Genomic DNA, 14676 nt, shown 5'->3' on the forward strand with positions numbered 1-14676 from the left:
TACCTGAATGGCTACAGTATTACATAGCGGGCCTGCATTACAATTTAACCAACCCCCCAGTCACCACTGATGGACAGTTGGATCATCTCACAGCTACTGCCCATTCAGTAGTCACTGACCTCCTTCTGCCTTGCTCACTGAAGCCTGATTTTGTTTGAACAGCAACATGTTCCACCTTGTGATGGCTCACAATTGGTTTAAGGCAACAGAGACCATCCTGTTGGCCACCTTTTCAACTTTCTTTGTAGCCATGGGCAGTCATGTTACCAGGTTCTGGCTAATCACCCCAGGGAGAAGTCTGTTATGAGAGTTTGTGAGTAAGCTTTCGCTTTCCTGATAAAGGAGAAACAACAGGAATACTGCTCTTTCCCCTGTTTTGGACTTGAACATGATGACTGGAGTTTCAAAAGTCATTTTGCAACTACAAGGACATAAGCCGGAACTAAGAATAGTAAAGCAGAAAGACAAAGAGAAAGAGCCTGGGCCCTGATACACATAGACACACAGGTAAACACTGACTCATTTTAAAGAATGCAAATGTATTTCCACTTTAAAGCCTGAAAAAAGTAAAATGAAATGTTTTAAAGATTCACGGCAGAGACGTAAGTGATGCCCTAAAAAAATAAGAAGCACACTTAGAACACAATGGGGAAGACACTTTCAACAGTCCCTGAGAACCTTCAGGTGCTGGGGCCAGAAACGCATTTCCGGCTCCCTGCCCAGCACAGCCCTCTGCCCTGCGACTCAACAGGACGGCCTCTGTACACAGTCTCTGACACCTCTTCTCCTCGGTGGAAATTTATGTCTTCTTTTGGCTGCTCTTTGAAAATGTGCCAAATTAAGAAATAATCTTTTACATGAAAAGCTGGGAGGTATTTTAACTGGGTGAACCATAACTTCGTAAGTTCACAACTAGAATAAATTAAACAGAAGTAAAAGCCTTTAAAAACAGAAGAAAAATAAAACCCCTCCCTTTCTGAGAAAAAGTGCCTCTTAGCTATTTAATTTAGAAGACAATTTCTGTTATTTTACTATAATGGTGACGGTATCTTCTGTTCTCAATTTTGCCAACTTCTCATGTTCTCGCAAAATATGTTAGAATTCTCAAAATTCAGCAACTCGCAGCTTCACTTTAAACAGACACTTAAAGGCTATTAAATTACTAAATGTAATTTAGTAATAAACTGTGTAAATAAACTATAATTTTAAATATTAGACACAAAACAATTTTATGCATAATTCAAATTGTACATAATCCACATTTATGCTTCTAAACAAACAGAAGCTCACATTTGTACTACTTTCATAGTTTACAAAGTGCTTTTATATACATTTTCTTATTTTTTATTCGAGACAAACATGTGAGTTAAATATTATTCTCATTTCACAAGTAGAAATAGAACCAGACATTATTCAGTGCTTTAACCAGTATACAGTATAGCCCTGAGACTTTAGATCTGCCAAGGGTTTTAATAATGCAAATACCATACATGTATCAATTTTTATCACCATTTTCAAGTTTCCATTTTCTTAACAAAGGAAAACAATGAAAAAGTTTTCCACAATCTAATAATAAAAGTGGGAAATATTATATATACAGTTGTATACTAACCCAGTGAGTGAGATCTATCAGAAGCAAGTTCACTCTGAAGGTCCTATGTTGTTACCTGTATACAGGGCACCAGTATCAGAACCATGTTTACACGAGTAATTTTTCTACTTTAGAGAAAATAATCCAGGACATTCCTACTGCCTCCAAGTCTTGTGAGTTGTGTGTTATGTGTTAGGGTATGTAAGCAGCCAGGAAGAGGTGTGTGTGTGTTAGGGTATGTAAGTGGGCAGGAAGGATACAGAAAAATACTTAATCCATCTTTAGAGTTATAGGACCTCTGATTTTCCCATCTGCAATGACTTGACAAATTTGGTCATATGTCTCATCTATAGTAATACATTTTCTTTCCACACCCCTCCTTCTTAAGTACCCTCTACCATTAAGATTAGAAATTTCAACAGGTAGCTTTTCTTTCTGAACTATCTTCCCTATTGCATATTTTTTTCCCCCGGAATTTTCCTTTCCTATTTCTGTATCTTGAAGACATTTCATTATAGTAGATGACAGAGCTATAGTTTATATTCACTGTGATAAAAGATCAGTCTCAGCATTGATTTCCCAGCAAAAAGCTGACAGAAAAGTCGACCACAAAGGGAAGAAACAGCGGTAACCGGCAGCGCAGTGACACCTACACTCAGACAGCTGCGCTGCAGCCTCCCCAGACCTGAGCTAGTCTCCTCTCATCACCGTGCTGTCAATTCTCAGAGGGAGATTCTGGCTGGTTTCATTACTGCGCTGTCAATCTACAGAGGGAAATTCTGCCTACTCTTGAGTTCAACACAAACCAGAATGTTTAAATTATTGGTTCAATGAATTATTTTTTTTGATGTTACAATGTTTTTATTGCATCTGAAGATATTTTCAATAAATATCTTGAGTTTGGAGCCTTGGCTAGGTAAGGAAGCAAGGTGAAGTCGCTCATTCGTGTCCGACTCTTTGCGACCTCATGGACTGTAGCCTACCAGGCTCTTCCCATCCATGGGATTTTCCAGGTAAGAGTACTGGAGTGGGTTGCCATTTCCTCCTCCAGAGGATCTTCCCGACCCTGGGATTGAACCCAGGTCTCTCGCATTGTAGGCAGACGCTTTACCGTCTGAGCCACCAGGGAAGTCTCTAATCCTTTTGCAATAGAAATCAAATTTTTCTGGTACGACTCCATTGCCAGCAATGGGATTTATCAAAACTACAAACGCCAGCACATTGAATATTTCAATACTGTACTCAATTGTTCATATTTTAGCTATGAAACAAACCAAATGTAAATGCTGAATATATAATACAAATCCACAGATTCTTCACAGAAGAAAACAATGGAAGACTGATTTTCTACTTGTCACCTGCTCATTAGTTCTTCAATAATATGTCTTGAGTTATTTCAAATATAATGTATACACCACTACCTATGTTTTTCAACATTTTCTATCTAGGTCCTAAAGGGTATAAACAAGGATGCATACAGTCAGGTTGTTTCTATAAACTTTTCATGTTTCTTCTGTTATGCATCTTACAATAATGAATATAAGGAGACAAAGACAAATGTACATTTAAGTTAGTGGTTTCATGAATTTTGCTTATATGGCTAGTTGTTTATATGGGTCTTGCAAATGACAAAGTAAACTAGCAAAGTTTGATAAGCCCATCCATGCCCCGTGAACTTTAGTCCACTCACAGCATGACTTGATTCAGTCACTATTTATTAGTTTTTTAAAAATGTTTTTTAAAAGCTCTGCAAACCACACTTTATTACAAATTTTTGAATCATGAGGGGGTAAACTGACACAGTCCCCTCATGTCACTGACTCTTTTTGAGGGGAAATTTCTGCAATTATACAAGAGTTTCCAAACTCTATAAAAAAGGTTAATTGTGTTCTATGACTGACCTTCACTCTACAGTCCCTTTGACCCAAGGCACAGTCCCTGGTCCATCTTTTTGAGATTTAGTTTCCAGGAAATTTTCAGCAAACCTCTCTCGTGCTTTCTCCCAGTTCTTTTTGCTCTTGTTTTGGAGAAGGTGAACATCTTCAATTGAAGATGGCTTGCCTGTCCCCAAGCCTGCATGTGTTCGCCGAAGCTGAAGCTGGATCTGTTACCAAAAGTTGAGAAGAGAACTTACTGCAGCACCTAAACACACTGAGAGCTGCTTTATCCAATCTGATACTTTTAACTATAATTCTTTCAATTAGAAAAGATTGATGCATAAGAAAAAGCTGTCAAATGCATCTAATACATACAGGGGTATTACATACATGGTGATATGTGGAACTTACACTCATTTTTCTACACTGTCTTGCTTATCAATAAGAACAGTGGACTCTATTATAATAAAACAGAGTGGTCCTTAAACAGCAATCACCGTATTTCACTGAGATGCTGCACAATCAATCTGTCATCTACTCTAACTACAAGTAAAAGCAATGGATGTATGTAAACCTACAGTCTGAGCCTCACCTAAGTAAGTGAAGGATAAGTTAAACCTCTGACTCATAAAGAGTTTGTTTTCATAAAAGGAGCAGAGAACTTCTCATTATTTTGAGAACCATTAAAAGCCACAAATTACTGAGTGTCTAATGTACGTCAGGCATCAACCTAGGGGCTTTATTTTCGGATATTCCTGAAAAAGTTCTCATTATCCCCATTTTAACAGAAGAAGACTGAAATCCAAATGTGCCCTAAGTCGTACAGCAAGTGAGAGAGCCCACACTCTAACCTAACTGCAAAACCCATGTCCTTTCCTCTGTACCTCCAATGAGAGGATCTACATTAAATCTTCCATTATTTCGTTAGGTACCAAGTCATTATCAAGAATGTTCTCTGGTCGTATTACTACTTTGTAAGGTTTCTGTGAAAGAGAATCTGAACCGCCCATGAACCATGGGACTGCAGAATTAAACCACTGTATTGTTTTCTAGACACGATTCACTCTATTGCCTGTTACATGCTCCGAATCTTGAACCTAAAACAGATTCTCCAGCTAGTACAGAATCTGACTGTTGGTAAGGTAACACTCAATTGTTCCTGCATGTTAGGACAAGGCACAGTAAACAAAGCCACTGAAAATAAAAGGCACAGAAGAACTTCTGCCTCAGGGAAAAAACACGGATTATTTAGAGGTTTAGGAAGTCTCTAAGAGGCTTCCTAAAAACAAAACAAATCATAAACACAAAAATTTGGTAATTGTGATTGCCGCAAAGGTAGTTACCATGTCTCTTTGCTCGCTACCATACTCCTAGCACTTATAGCAATGCCTAGCATATAGTAAGTATACAGTACATATATCTGTTACAAGAGTAACTAATCAAAGAAATCACAAGTCTTACCGGAGTTTTCATGCCTCCACCATCCTTCCCTAGGCCCTCTCCTTTTTTCCATCCCATCTTCTCCAACATCTTCCGACCTTTATTGCTATCAGTAATTTCACTTTAGAGAAAATTAAGATGATAGTTGATTTTGAGACCATTTAAGTCACATTTATAATAAACTAACGAATTAAAAATAATTGGTACAACTACTTTAGAAAACTACTTGGCTTTCCCTAATAAAGCTGAAGACACACAAGTTCTAGTCCTACATATACTAAACAGAAAAGCATGTATACGGTGCACCAAAAAGACATGGATGAGAATTTTTGCAGCCAAATCTAACAATAACCACAAATTAGAAATAATTCAGATGTCCATCAGTGGCAAAGTAGATAAATTGTGTCATATTTATACAGGAGAATATACAGCAATGAAAATAAAATGCACCTCACAAAGTAATGCTGGATAAAAAGAATACAGACACAAAATAAATACTGAATTACTCCATATACTTAAAATTAAAAATTAAGTAAAATTAATCTGACACTGTTGGAAGTCAGTAGAAGAGTCACTTCTGGGGAGGAGAGAGGAATGGTGATTCAGAGGGGACACTAGGAGGCCAGGCTTCTGGGGTTACTTGTGATTTTCTATTTCTTAATCCAAGACTGGATTCTGCAATGTGTTAATCTTATGATATATCATTGATATTGATGCTTAACATTTGTGAATTTAACATCAATTTAAAAAGTTAAAATGAAAATAAACCTTTCATTAACTAGTTGCATTTTATGATTTTATGGTCTAATTTAAGGGTATTTTAATTTTATGTTCTATCACATTGTCTTTTCAATTCCACAAAATGTTAAATTAGCTCTTCAATAAAAATAGACGAAGCAATGCCCTCAGACCAATGTATTTCATTATTTATTAACTGTAATATAATCTTCATGTTGTCCAGCAATTATTTAAAAAATATTAAACCTTAAAAATATTTGTCAAGTTGTTTGGTATATGTAGTCTAAAATATTGTATTTCATAAAATCTGACTCCATAAATTCAAAGATGCCCTGTTAGTTTATGTACCATTATGAAAAAATTGCTATTATATGTAACTGTAAAATTCTATCCAAGTAATACATCTTAGAGCCAGTAAAATATATTAAGTCAAAATTTAATAATTGCTAGTTCTACATGAAAAATTTAAGTAACTAAACCTAGAATTTATATTCTGAGAAAAAAATGTAGCTAATATATGATTAAATGTAGAAATATAATCATATTGTAGGTTTCAGAATTACAGTTTTCATGCTTATCAATGCTACTTAACCAAAAGGAAAGAACTGAATCAAAAATAGTAAGAAAAATAATATTTCAGTGTCAAGAACAGAAGCAGTTGAGTACTGAAATAACTAATTAAAAGTATCAGTCTATTACCAATTTCTTACAGCCCAGCCTTCTAAATACACAGTATATAAATGTATGGTCACTCAGCTGGGTGGCTAGAATGTTAGCTATGCATATATATATGTGTGTGTGTTTAAGTTTATATGTGATAAATATGTATGTATCCATATTCATGTATACAATCAGTAATTTTCCAGGGAATAGCAGAATATCAGTATTAGAGGAAAATATAAACAGAACTTCCACAGTCCTATAAATCAGATTTGTCCTATGAGTGTGATTATGGTACAAAGACTATTTCAAGCAACTAAAATTTAATACTTACGAATGAACAGATGCAGGAGCATCATCTCTTTGGAAAGTTCCTTCACTTCCAATCTGCTCCCTACGTTTTCCAGCTCTATCTTTATATTTTGGATTCTTCAATGCCTTTTCATCTTCATAGTCTGTATTCTTTATAAACATGAAATATTCATTGAGGAAAACAAAATTGAAAAAATGTCCGTATATTTGCCTTGCTTAGTGAATATGGTTCAGTGTGGTCTCTATTAAGTAAGTCATGATATAAATTAAGACATGACACAAAGTAAGACATTTATGCTATTAATATTTTTAGTCTATCCCCTTTAAAATGTTTATTATTTCAAGTTGTGCTACAATATAAATTGTACATAGAAGATAATATAAACCATATATAAATTATAATATGTAATTATATGAAAATATAGTAAAAAATACAGTATATTTTGAATTAATGATATGTATTCATATTCTCATATGACTACTAGTATTAAAAGAAACATAGAGAACCCCTGGGGTTGGAGAAAAACTCTATTTCTCCTTTTCTCTAAGGAACTGAAAGTTCCAAAAGATCTAAAAGTTTTGATACTGTTCCTTAAAAGGGAAAAACGTAGAAAGTCTTTTAAAAAACAGATAAAAAACAAATACTCTTTTACAATGGCAACAATAATAGCTTTTTCTTCAATACAGCTTTGCTATATGATTAATCAGTCACTCAACAAAAACTGGAGAAGGAAATGGCACCCTACTCCAGTACTCTTGCCTGGAAAATCCCATGGACGGAGCAGCCTGGAAGGCTGCAGTCCATGAGGTCGCTGAGGGTTAGACACGACTGAGCGACTTCACTTTCACTTTTCACTTTCCTGCATTGGAGAAGGAAATGGCAACCCACTCCAGTGTTCTTGCCTGGAGAATCCCAGGGATGGGGGAGCTTGTTGGGCTGCCATCTATGGGGCTGCACAGAGTCGGACACGACTGAAGCAACTTAGCAGCAGCAGCAACAAAAATTACTGAGTAAAGAGTAAATTAAGCTCCATGTAAGATGCCAGAATGCAAATAAATTTGTAATCCTCAAATACAGACATACAATCTTCAGCATGCTACAGTATGACTGGTTCAACAATAAAGGGATGCCCAAGACAAACCAGTGGCACAAAAGAGGCAATTCAGTGGGGGGTATCAAAGAAGAATTCTCTTTCCTTTTGTTACTATTTGCTAACCTTTATATAAAAAGTTGGAGTAGGAAATCACAACCCACTCCACTATTCTTGCCTGGAAAATCCCATGGACAGAGGAGCCTGGTGGGCTACAGTCCATAGGGTCTCAAGAGTCCATAGGGTTGCAAGAGTTGGACATGACTAAGCACGCACATATAAAAAGTGAAAAACATTCATCAAAAAACACACTACAGACTGCTAGAGCCATGTAAGGAAAGCAGCATAGAAGTTTTTACTTAATTTTGCTTTCAAAACAGAGAAATGAAGAACCACCAATCCTAATGGGTATTCGCCCTCAGAAAATGATGCAGAAATTGAACTAAAATTTTGAGAAAACATTTTATTCTCTCCTTATAGATCTTCTACTTTCCTCCCAAATTAACCTCTTGACATTTTTTCTATTATGATTTCTCTTTTAGTACAACAGCAACAACAAAAAATACAATTTTTCAGAAAAATTTTGGCAGCATCTTCTCTGATATCTTCCTAAAGTATAAAAATCACTGGACAAATACACTTAAGACCTACAATTCTGTATCTAGCTCTGTCATTTAGTAGCTGGGTGACCAGATCTAGTTTCTCCGATGTAAACTGGCAATATTAATTACTTTCTTGCTCTATTATTGAATTAAATGGTAATTTTTAACTGCCTTATTGCTACATAATTAACAAACAATAAATTATACATGAAGTGTACAATTAGATACTTTTGAGATTTGTATACACTTATGAACTTAGAACTGGACATGGAACAACTGACTGGTTCCAAATCGGGAAAGGAGTACATCAAGGCTGTATACTGTCACCCTGCTTATTTAACTTACATGCAGAGTACATCAGGTGAAATGCTGGGCTTGATGAAGCACAAATTGGAATCAAAATTGCTGGGAGAAATATCAGTAACCTCAGATACACAGATGACACCACCCTTAGGGCAGAAAGCGAAGAAGAACTAAAGAGCCTCTTGATGAAAATGAAAGAGGAGAGTGAAAAAGTTGGCTTAAATCTCAACATTGAGAAAACTTAAGATCAGGGAATCTAGTCCCATCACTTTATGGCAAATATATAGGGCAACAATGGAAACATTGACAGACTTTATTTCTGAGGGCTCCAAAATCATTGGAGATGGTGACTGCAGCCACAAAATTAGAAAACGCTTGCTCCTTGGAAGAAAAGCTATGACCAACCTAGACAGTATATTAAAAAGCAGAGACATTACTTTACCAACAAAGGCCCATCTAGTCAAAGCTATGGTTTTCCCAAGAGTCATGTGTGGATCTGAGAGTTGGACTATAAAGAAAGCTGAACGCCAAAGAATCGATGCTTTTGAACTGTGGTGCTGGAGGAGACTCTTGAGAGTCCCTTGGGCTGCAAGGAGATCCAACCAGTCCATCCTAAAGGAAATTAGTCCTGAATATTCACTGGAAGGACTGATACTGAAGCTGAAACTCTAATACTTTAGCCACCTGATGCAAAGAATCGACTCATTGGCAAAGACCCTGATGCTGATAAAGACTGAGGGCAGGAGAAGGGGTTGACAGAGGATGAGATGGTTGGATGGCATCACTGACTCGATGGACATGAGTTTGAGCAAGCTCCTGGAGTTGGTGATGGACAGGGAAGCCTGGTCTGCTGCAGTCCATGAGGTCACATAGAGCTGGACACGACTGAGCAACTGAACTGATACACTTATGAAACCATCACAATTAGGATAATAGATATTCATCTCCCACAAAAGTATTCTTGTCCTTTTTTTTCCTAGAATTTTACAGAACTGAAGTCCATAGTATGTACAGTTGATCCTTGAACAACATGAATTTGAACTGTGCACGTTCACTGATACACAGATTTTTTTCCATTGGTAAATGTGACAGTACTACCCTATCTGTAATTGGTTGAATCTGCAGATGCAGAACACCAGATACAGATGAACTGTAGTTATGCAGGGCTGAGTACAGACATGAAGATTTTTCCACCAAGGTGAGACTCGGCACAGCTAATCCCTGTGTTGTTCAATAGTCATCTGTACTCTTTATGCCTGGCTTTCACTCAGCATAATCATTTTGAGATCCATCTACATTGTAATCTGTATTAACAGCCTATGTTTGTTTCTTTTTTTTATTGTTAGGAGTGTTTAACATATATATTTAACACAGTTTATCTATTAATGATGGACACGAGTTTTTTTTCCAGTTTTTGGCTATTAGGAAAAAAGCTGTTGTGACCATTTGTTCCCTAGTCTTTGTATGAACATATGCTTTCACTTCTCTTGGGTAAATACTTTGAAGTAGAATGGTGAATCATATAGCAGGTGTACACATAACTTTTAGACAAAATATTAAACTCTCTACCAAAGCCACTGTACCGTGTGCAGTCTCATCAGCACTGTATGAGAGTTCCAGTCCTTCCACATGCCAGCAACACAATATAGTCTTAAATGTTTCTAATTTGCATTTCTGGAAAATCCCATGGATGGAGGAGCCTCGTGGGCTGCAGTCCATGGGGTCGCTGAGTCGGACATGACTGAGCGACTTCACTTTCACTTTTCACTTTCATGCACTGGAGAAGGAAATGGCAACCCACTCCATTGCTCTTGCCTGGAGAATCCCAGGGACAGGGGGAGCCTGGTGGGCTGCTGTCTATGGGGTCGCACAGAGTCGGACAAGACTGAAGCGACTCAGCAGCAGCAGCAGCAGCAGTAAGTAATGATACTAAACATCTTTTCATAACTGCCATGTGCTTTGGTGAAGTGTCTACTCAAATCATTTGCTCATTTTTAAACTGTTTTCCTTTACTGAATTTTGAGAGTTCTTTGTAAACTTCATCGGATACATGATTTACAAATATTTTTGCCAGTCTGTGGCTTATCTTTTCATTCTCTTAACGAAATCTTTGGAAGAACAGAAATTTTGGAGGAGTACAATTTGTGCTTTTAAGGATTGTGCTTTTAGTGTTAAATATCTAGAAATTCTTTGCCTAACTCTTTTTTTAAGGTTTGCTTCTAGAAGTCTTGTAGTTGTAAGTTTTGGATGCATATGTTCAGTCCATTCTGAGTTCATTTCTGTACGTTATGAGGCGTGGATCAAGGCTGCTGTTCCTGCTTTTGTTGCGGTATGTGCTGTGCTGACTTTCCAATTAGTTCAGCACTGTTTGTTGGAAAAAGACTATCATTTCTCCACGACACTGGCTTTATACCTTTCCCGAAAATCATACATACATACACACACACACACACACACACACACACACGCACACACACACACGCACGCACACACATACACACACATACACACACATGCACACACACGCACACATCTATCTATGCATCTGTCTATATAGGTCTATTTCTGGACTCACTAGTCTGTCCATCAACATATTTGTTTCTCTTTTTGCCAATGCTACTCTCTGTATTATAAGAGTTTATAAAAAGTCTTGAAATCAGGCAGCATTAGCACTCTGACTGTATTTCTCAATGGTATCGTTTTAATGTAAGTTTTTTAAAAATCAGAAATGGCTACGGAAATGTAGAGTATTATCATCACTTTTCTGCTCCAATCTCAACAGTTGTTGAAGAAAACAGTAAACAACTAGAAGGAATTACATGAATCTCAAAATAATTACGAGCAGCCCCTCTCTTTTTTTTTTTTCCTCTCTCTTTTGTATATAAAAATTGACTTTGCTTATCTAAGGGCTTCCCTGGTAGCTCAGCTGGTCAAAAATCTGCCTGCAATGCAGGAGCAATGATCAATTCCTGGGTTGGGAAGACCCCCTTGAGAAGGGATAGGCTATCCATTCCAGTATTCTTGGGCTTCCCTGGTGGCTCAGATGGTAAAGAATCCACCTGCAATGCAGGAGACCTGGGTTCAGTCCTTGGGTTGGGAAGATCCCCTGGAGGAGGGCCTGGAAACCCACTCTAATATTCTCGCCTGGAGAATCCCATGGACAGAGAAGCCTGGTGGGCTACAGCCCATGGGATCGCAAAGAGTCAGACATGACTGAGCAACTCAGCACAGCATGCTGATCTAAAGGCACTTGTACACAAAATCAGACACCCAGTTTAGCAACGTGACAATATTTAACTCCCTTACCTGCAAACCATATTTTACTCGTATTTTCTTTAATTCTTTCCTCCTTTCCAACTCTTTTTCCTCCTTACTTAGTGTTGGACCAACTACAAGGAAAAATTGAGTTAAAAAAAAAAACACTAAGTCTGATATAATACTGTTTATTTAATAATGAAAAACTAAGAGTACTAGTATTCCATCTCCAGATTAACAAAAAGTTCAAATACATTAATATAAAAGTATCTTGGGTTGTGATGATGTCCTTTCAGCATTTTGGTAATTAAATCTAATTGGAAAGTAAATCAAACCTCAAAGAGTATAAGAATGTTACAGCTTAGATACTAAAAGAAATACTGAACATCTTAGTTTTTCAGTATGGTTATTGTAATAGTATCCCAGATGTAGAAATATTGTGAGTTCTCTGAAAGAACATAAGTTTGTGCAAAAGAAAAAACAGAATTCAAGAGTCACATTATTGTGTAGTGTGCCCTACTCATTTTCATAATGTAGTATATAGGAAAACAAAAAATACATAATGAACATTTAGTGAACATTAAGAGGAAAAAATAATGTAAGGAAAATTACTCTTTCAATTTTTAAAGCCTTAAATAAGAAAGTTTTAACAAGATAGCAACCTTTTACAGTACTATTATAGAAAATAATGGTATATACACAGATAATACATCAACAAACTGTAATTAGGAAAGCAGACATAGCAACCAATAAATCTTAATACCTTAGCCTATTATTTTATATCTTACTATTTTACATCAAAGTCTAACTGTGGGTTACTTTTTATAACAGTAAATAGATGTTAAAGAGAAACCCTGGGCTTCCCAGGTAAGCTCAGTGGTAAAGAATCCACCTGCCAATGTAGGAGAGGCAGGTTCGATCCCTGGGTCGGGAAGATCCTTTGGAGAAAGAACTGGCAACCCACTTCAGTATTCTTGCCTGGAGAATCCCATGGCCAGAGGAGCCTGGTGGGGTATAGTCCGTGGGGTTGCAAAAGAGCCGAGCACCACTTAGTGACTAACACGACAAATCTTTATTTAACTGCATCACAATTACCCCTCTGAAGGACAGTTAGCTACCCTGCAGTGCTGCTTCAGAGCCCCACAGACTTGGGACTTCCCTGGTAGCTCAGTGCTAAGACTCTGTGCTCCCAACACAGGGGGCCTAGGTTCACTCCTGGTCAGGGACCTACATCCTGCATACAGCAAGAAAGGGCCCGCGGGCCACACCTAAGACCCCACGTGCCACACCTAAGACCTGGCACGGCCAACCAAATAAATAATTAAAAAGATAAAAAGCCTACAGATGGATTAGCAACAGCAGAGCTATCGATTATCATTCCTGGTCAGAAAGTAACCTAATGCTGTAACAGTACAACTAAACCATTACATAGAAAAATCAACTACAATCATAATCTACTACCTAAGTCTCCCATTTCAAAACATGTTATTTTTTTAGCCTCATCTGATAGTAATCACTGAAATATAAATGTATCTCAATAGAGTATTATATCAATTAGATATGAAGCTGGTAGCTACTGATACGTTTTTTAGAACACTTTGGTGAATTAAAGTTATCACACACATAAACAGTATGTTTCACATACCAAAAAGTTCATCTTTCTTATCAAGACGAAGGTGAGCTCTAACCTGCCCTGGTTCACAGCCATCACAGGTATCACTGCCAGGGTGAATATGAAACGACAACACAGTCTCTCCAATTTTCACTTCATCCCCATGCTCAAGTACATAAGGGTCACATTTAGTTTTGGGCTAAAGGGGAAAAAAATAACAAAACAGAAATCCAAGAGTTACATATGATTATTTATTCATGGTTACTGTAAATAATGTCAGATTATAACAAAAAATTTTGAGATGGTACTCAATGAGACAGACAGACATATGCATACACACCCATTTCCACAACATGAGGGTGATTTGTAATATTCTATTAGTGGAGCAGACAGATGAACTGAGCAACTTCTAATTTTTATATTATCAAAATCCACTATCTGCCCATCTCCATACCCAATGCTATCAGAGAAATATCCAACCCAAACTTCAATCTATTACCAAAATGAATAATCATCACAGTCAAAAAGATGACATATTAAGGAGATAAATCACATCATATTTCCCTTTTTCTTTCTTCTCTTGATAATTTTTATTTCATTTTTGATCCTTAACTAAGACCTCCCTCCCTCCCCTCCTTCCACATATTATCTTATTAGGTGCTAAGCACTCTGCTACATGTTAGGGATAAAAGAGTTAACTGAAGAGACATAGCCCCTGCTTTCAAGGAGTTTTCCAATTTAACATTTCTGTTAAAACAGCTTAAGAAAATAAAAAACACACACAAAAGAATGGCCCCTAAAGTTGCTATAACTTCCTTTGCATGGCTTTAAAATGCATTTATCTCTAAAAATAAGGTATAGATACATAATTAGAAAGGCAAAACTCAGCAGTTAAGTATCTACTTACTGTATATATTTTTCAGCTCTAAGAATTCTCTTCCACATTAATACATCTGGCTTGAATACCAATCTGAGCTAAATGATATGTATAATCACTATGATAACTATGCCCTGAGGGATAAAATATTCCAGTTCAGTTTCTTAAGAGAATATGCAAGTACTTAATTAATAAATATACACTTACCTGAAGAATCTGTTTTCCATTAACAACTGTACCATTCTGACTACCTTGATCCACAAGGACATAACTTTGTAAGTCATGGTCAAAATAAATTTCTGCATGAAACTTAAAAAA

The 14676-nt window shown here is 36.8% G+C and overlaps 1 protein-coding gene across 1 annotated transcript in view; it reads right to left on the reverse strand.

The window, feature by feature from the left end:
- Positions 1–574: 574 nt before the first annotated feature.
- Positions 575–14676, reverse strand: part of AGGF1 (angiogenic factor with G-patch and FHA domains 1) — a 43820-nt gene continuing 29718 nt past the window's right edge. Inside the window, exons 9-14 of the mRNA XM_068964292.1 lie at positions 14566–14667; positions 13515–13680; positions 11921–12003; positions 6641–6768; positions 4930–5029; positions 575–3695 (exon numbers count right to left, since the gene is read on the reverse strand). Of these exons, the coding sequence (XP_068820393.1) occupies positions 3495–3695; positions 4930–5029; positions 6641–6768; positions 11921–12003; positions 13515–13680; positions 14566–14667 (780 nt within the window). The 3' untranslated portion in view covers positions 575–3494. The remainder of the gene's footprint in view (positions 3696–4929; positions 5030–6640; positions 6769–11920; positions 12004–13514; positions 13681–14565; positions 14668–14676) is intronic.

The sequence above is a fragment of the Capricornis sumatraensis genome, chromosome 2 (genome assembly GCF_032405125.1).
Source record: "Capricornis sumatraensis isolate serow.1 chromosome 2, serow.2, whole genome shotgun sequence".
NCBI classification, from domain to species: domain Eukaryota; kingdom Metazoa; phylum Chordata; class Mammalia; order Artiodactyla; family Bovidae; genus Capricornis; species Capricornis sumatraensis.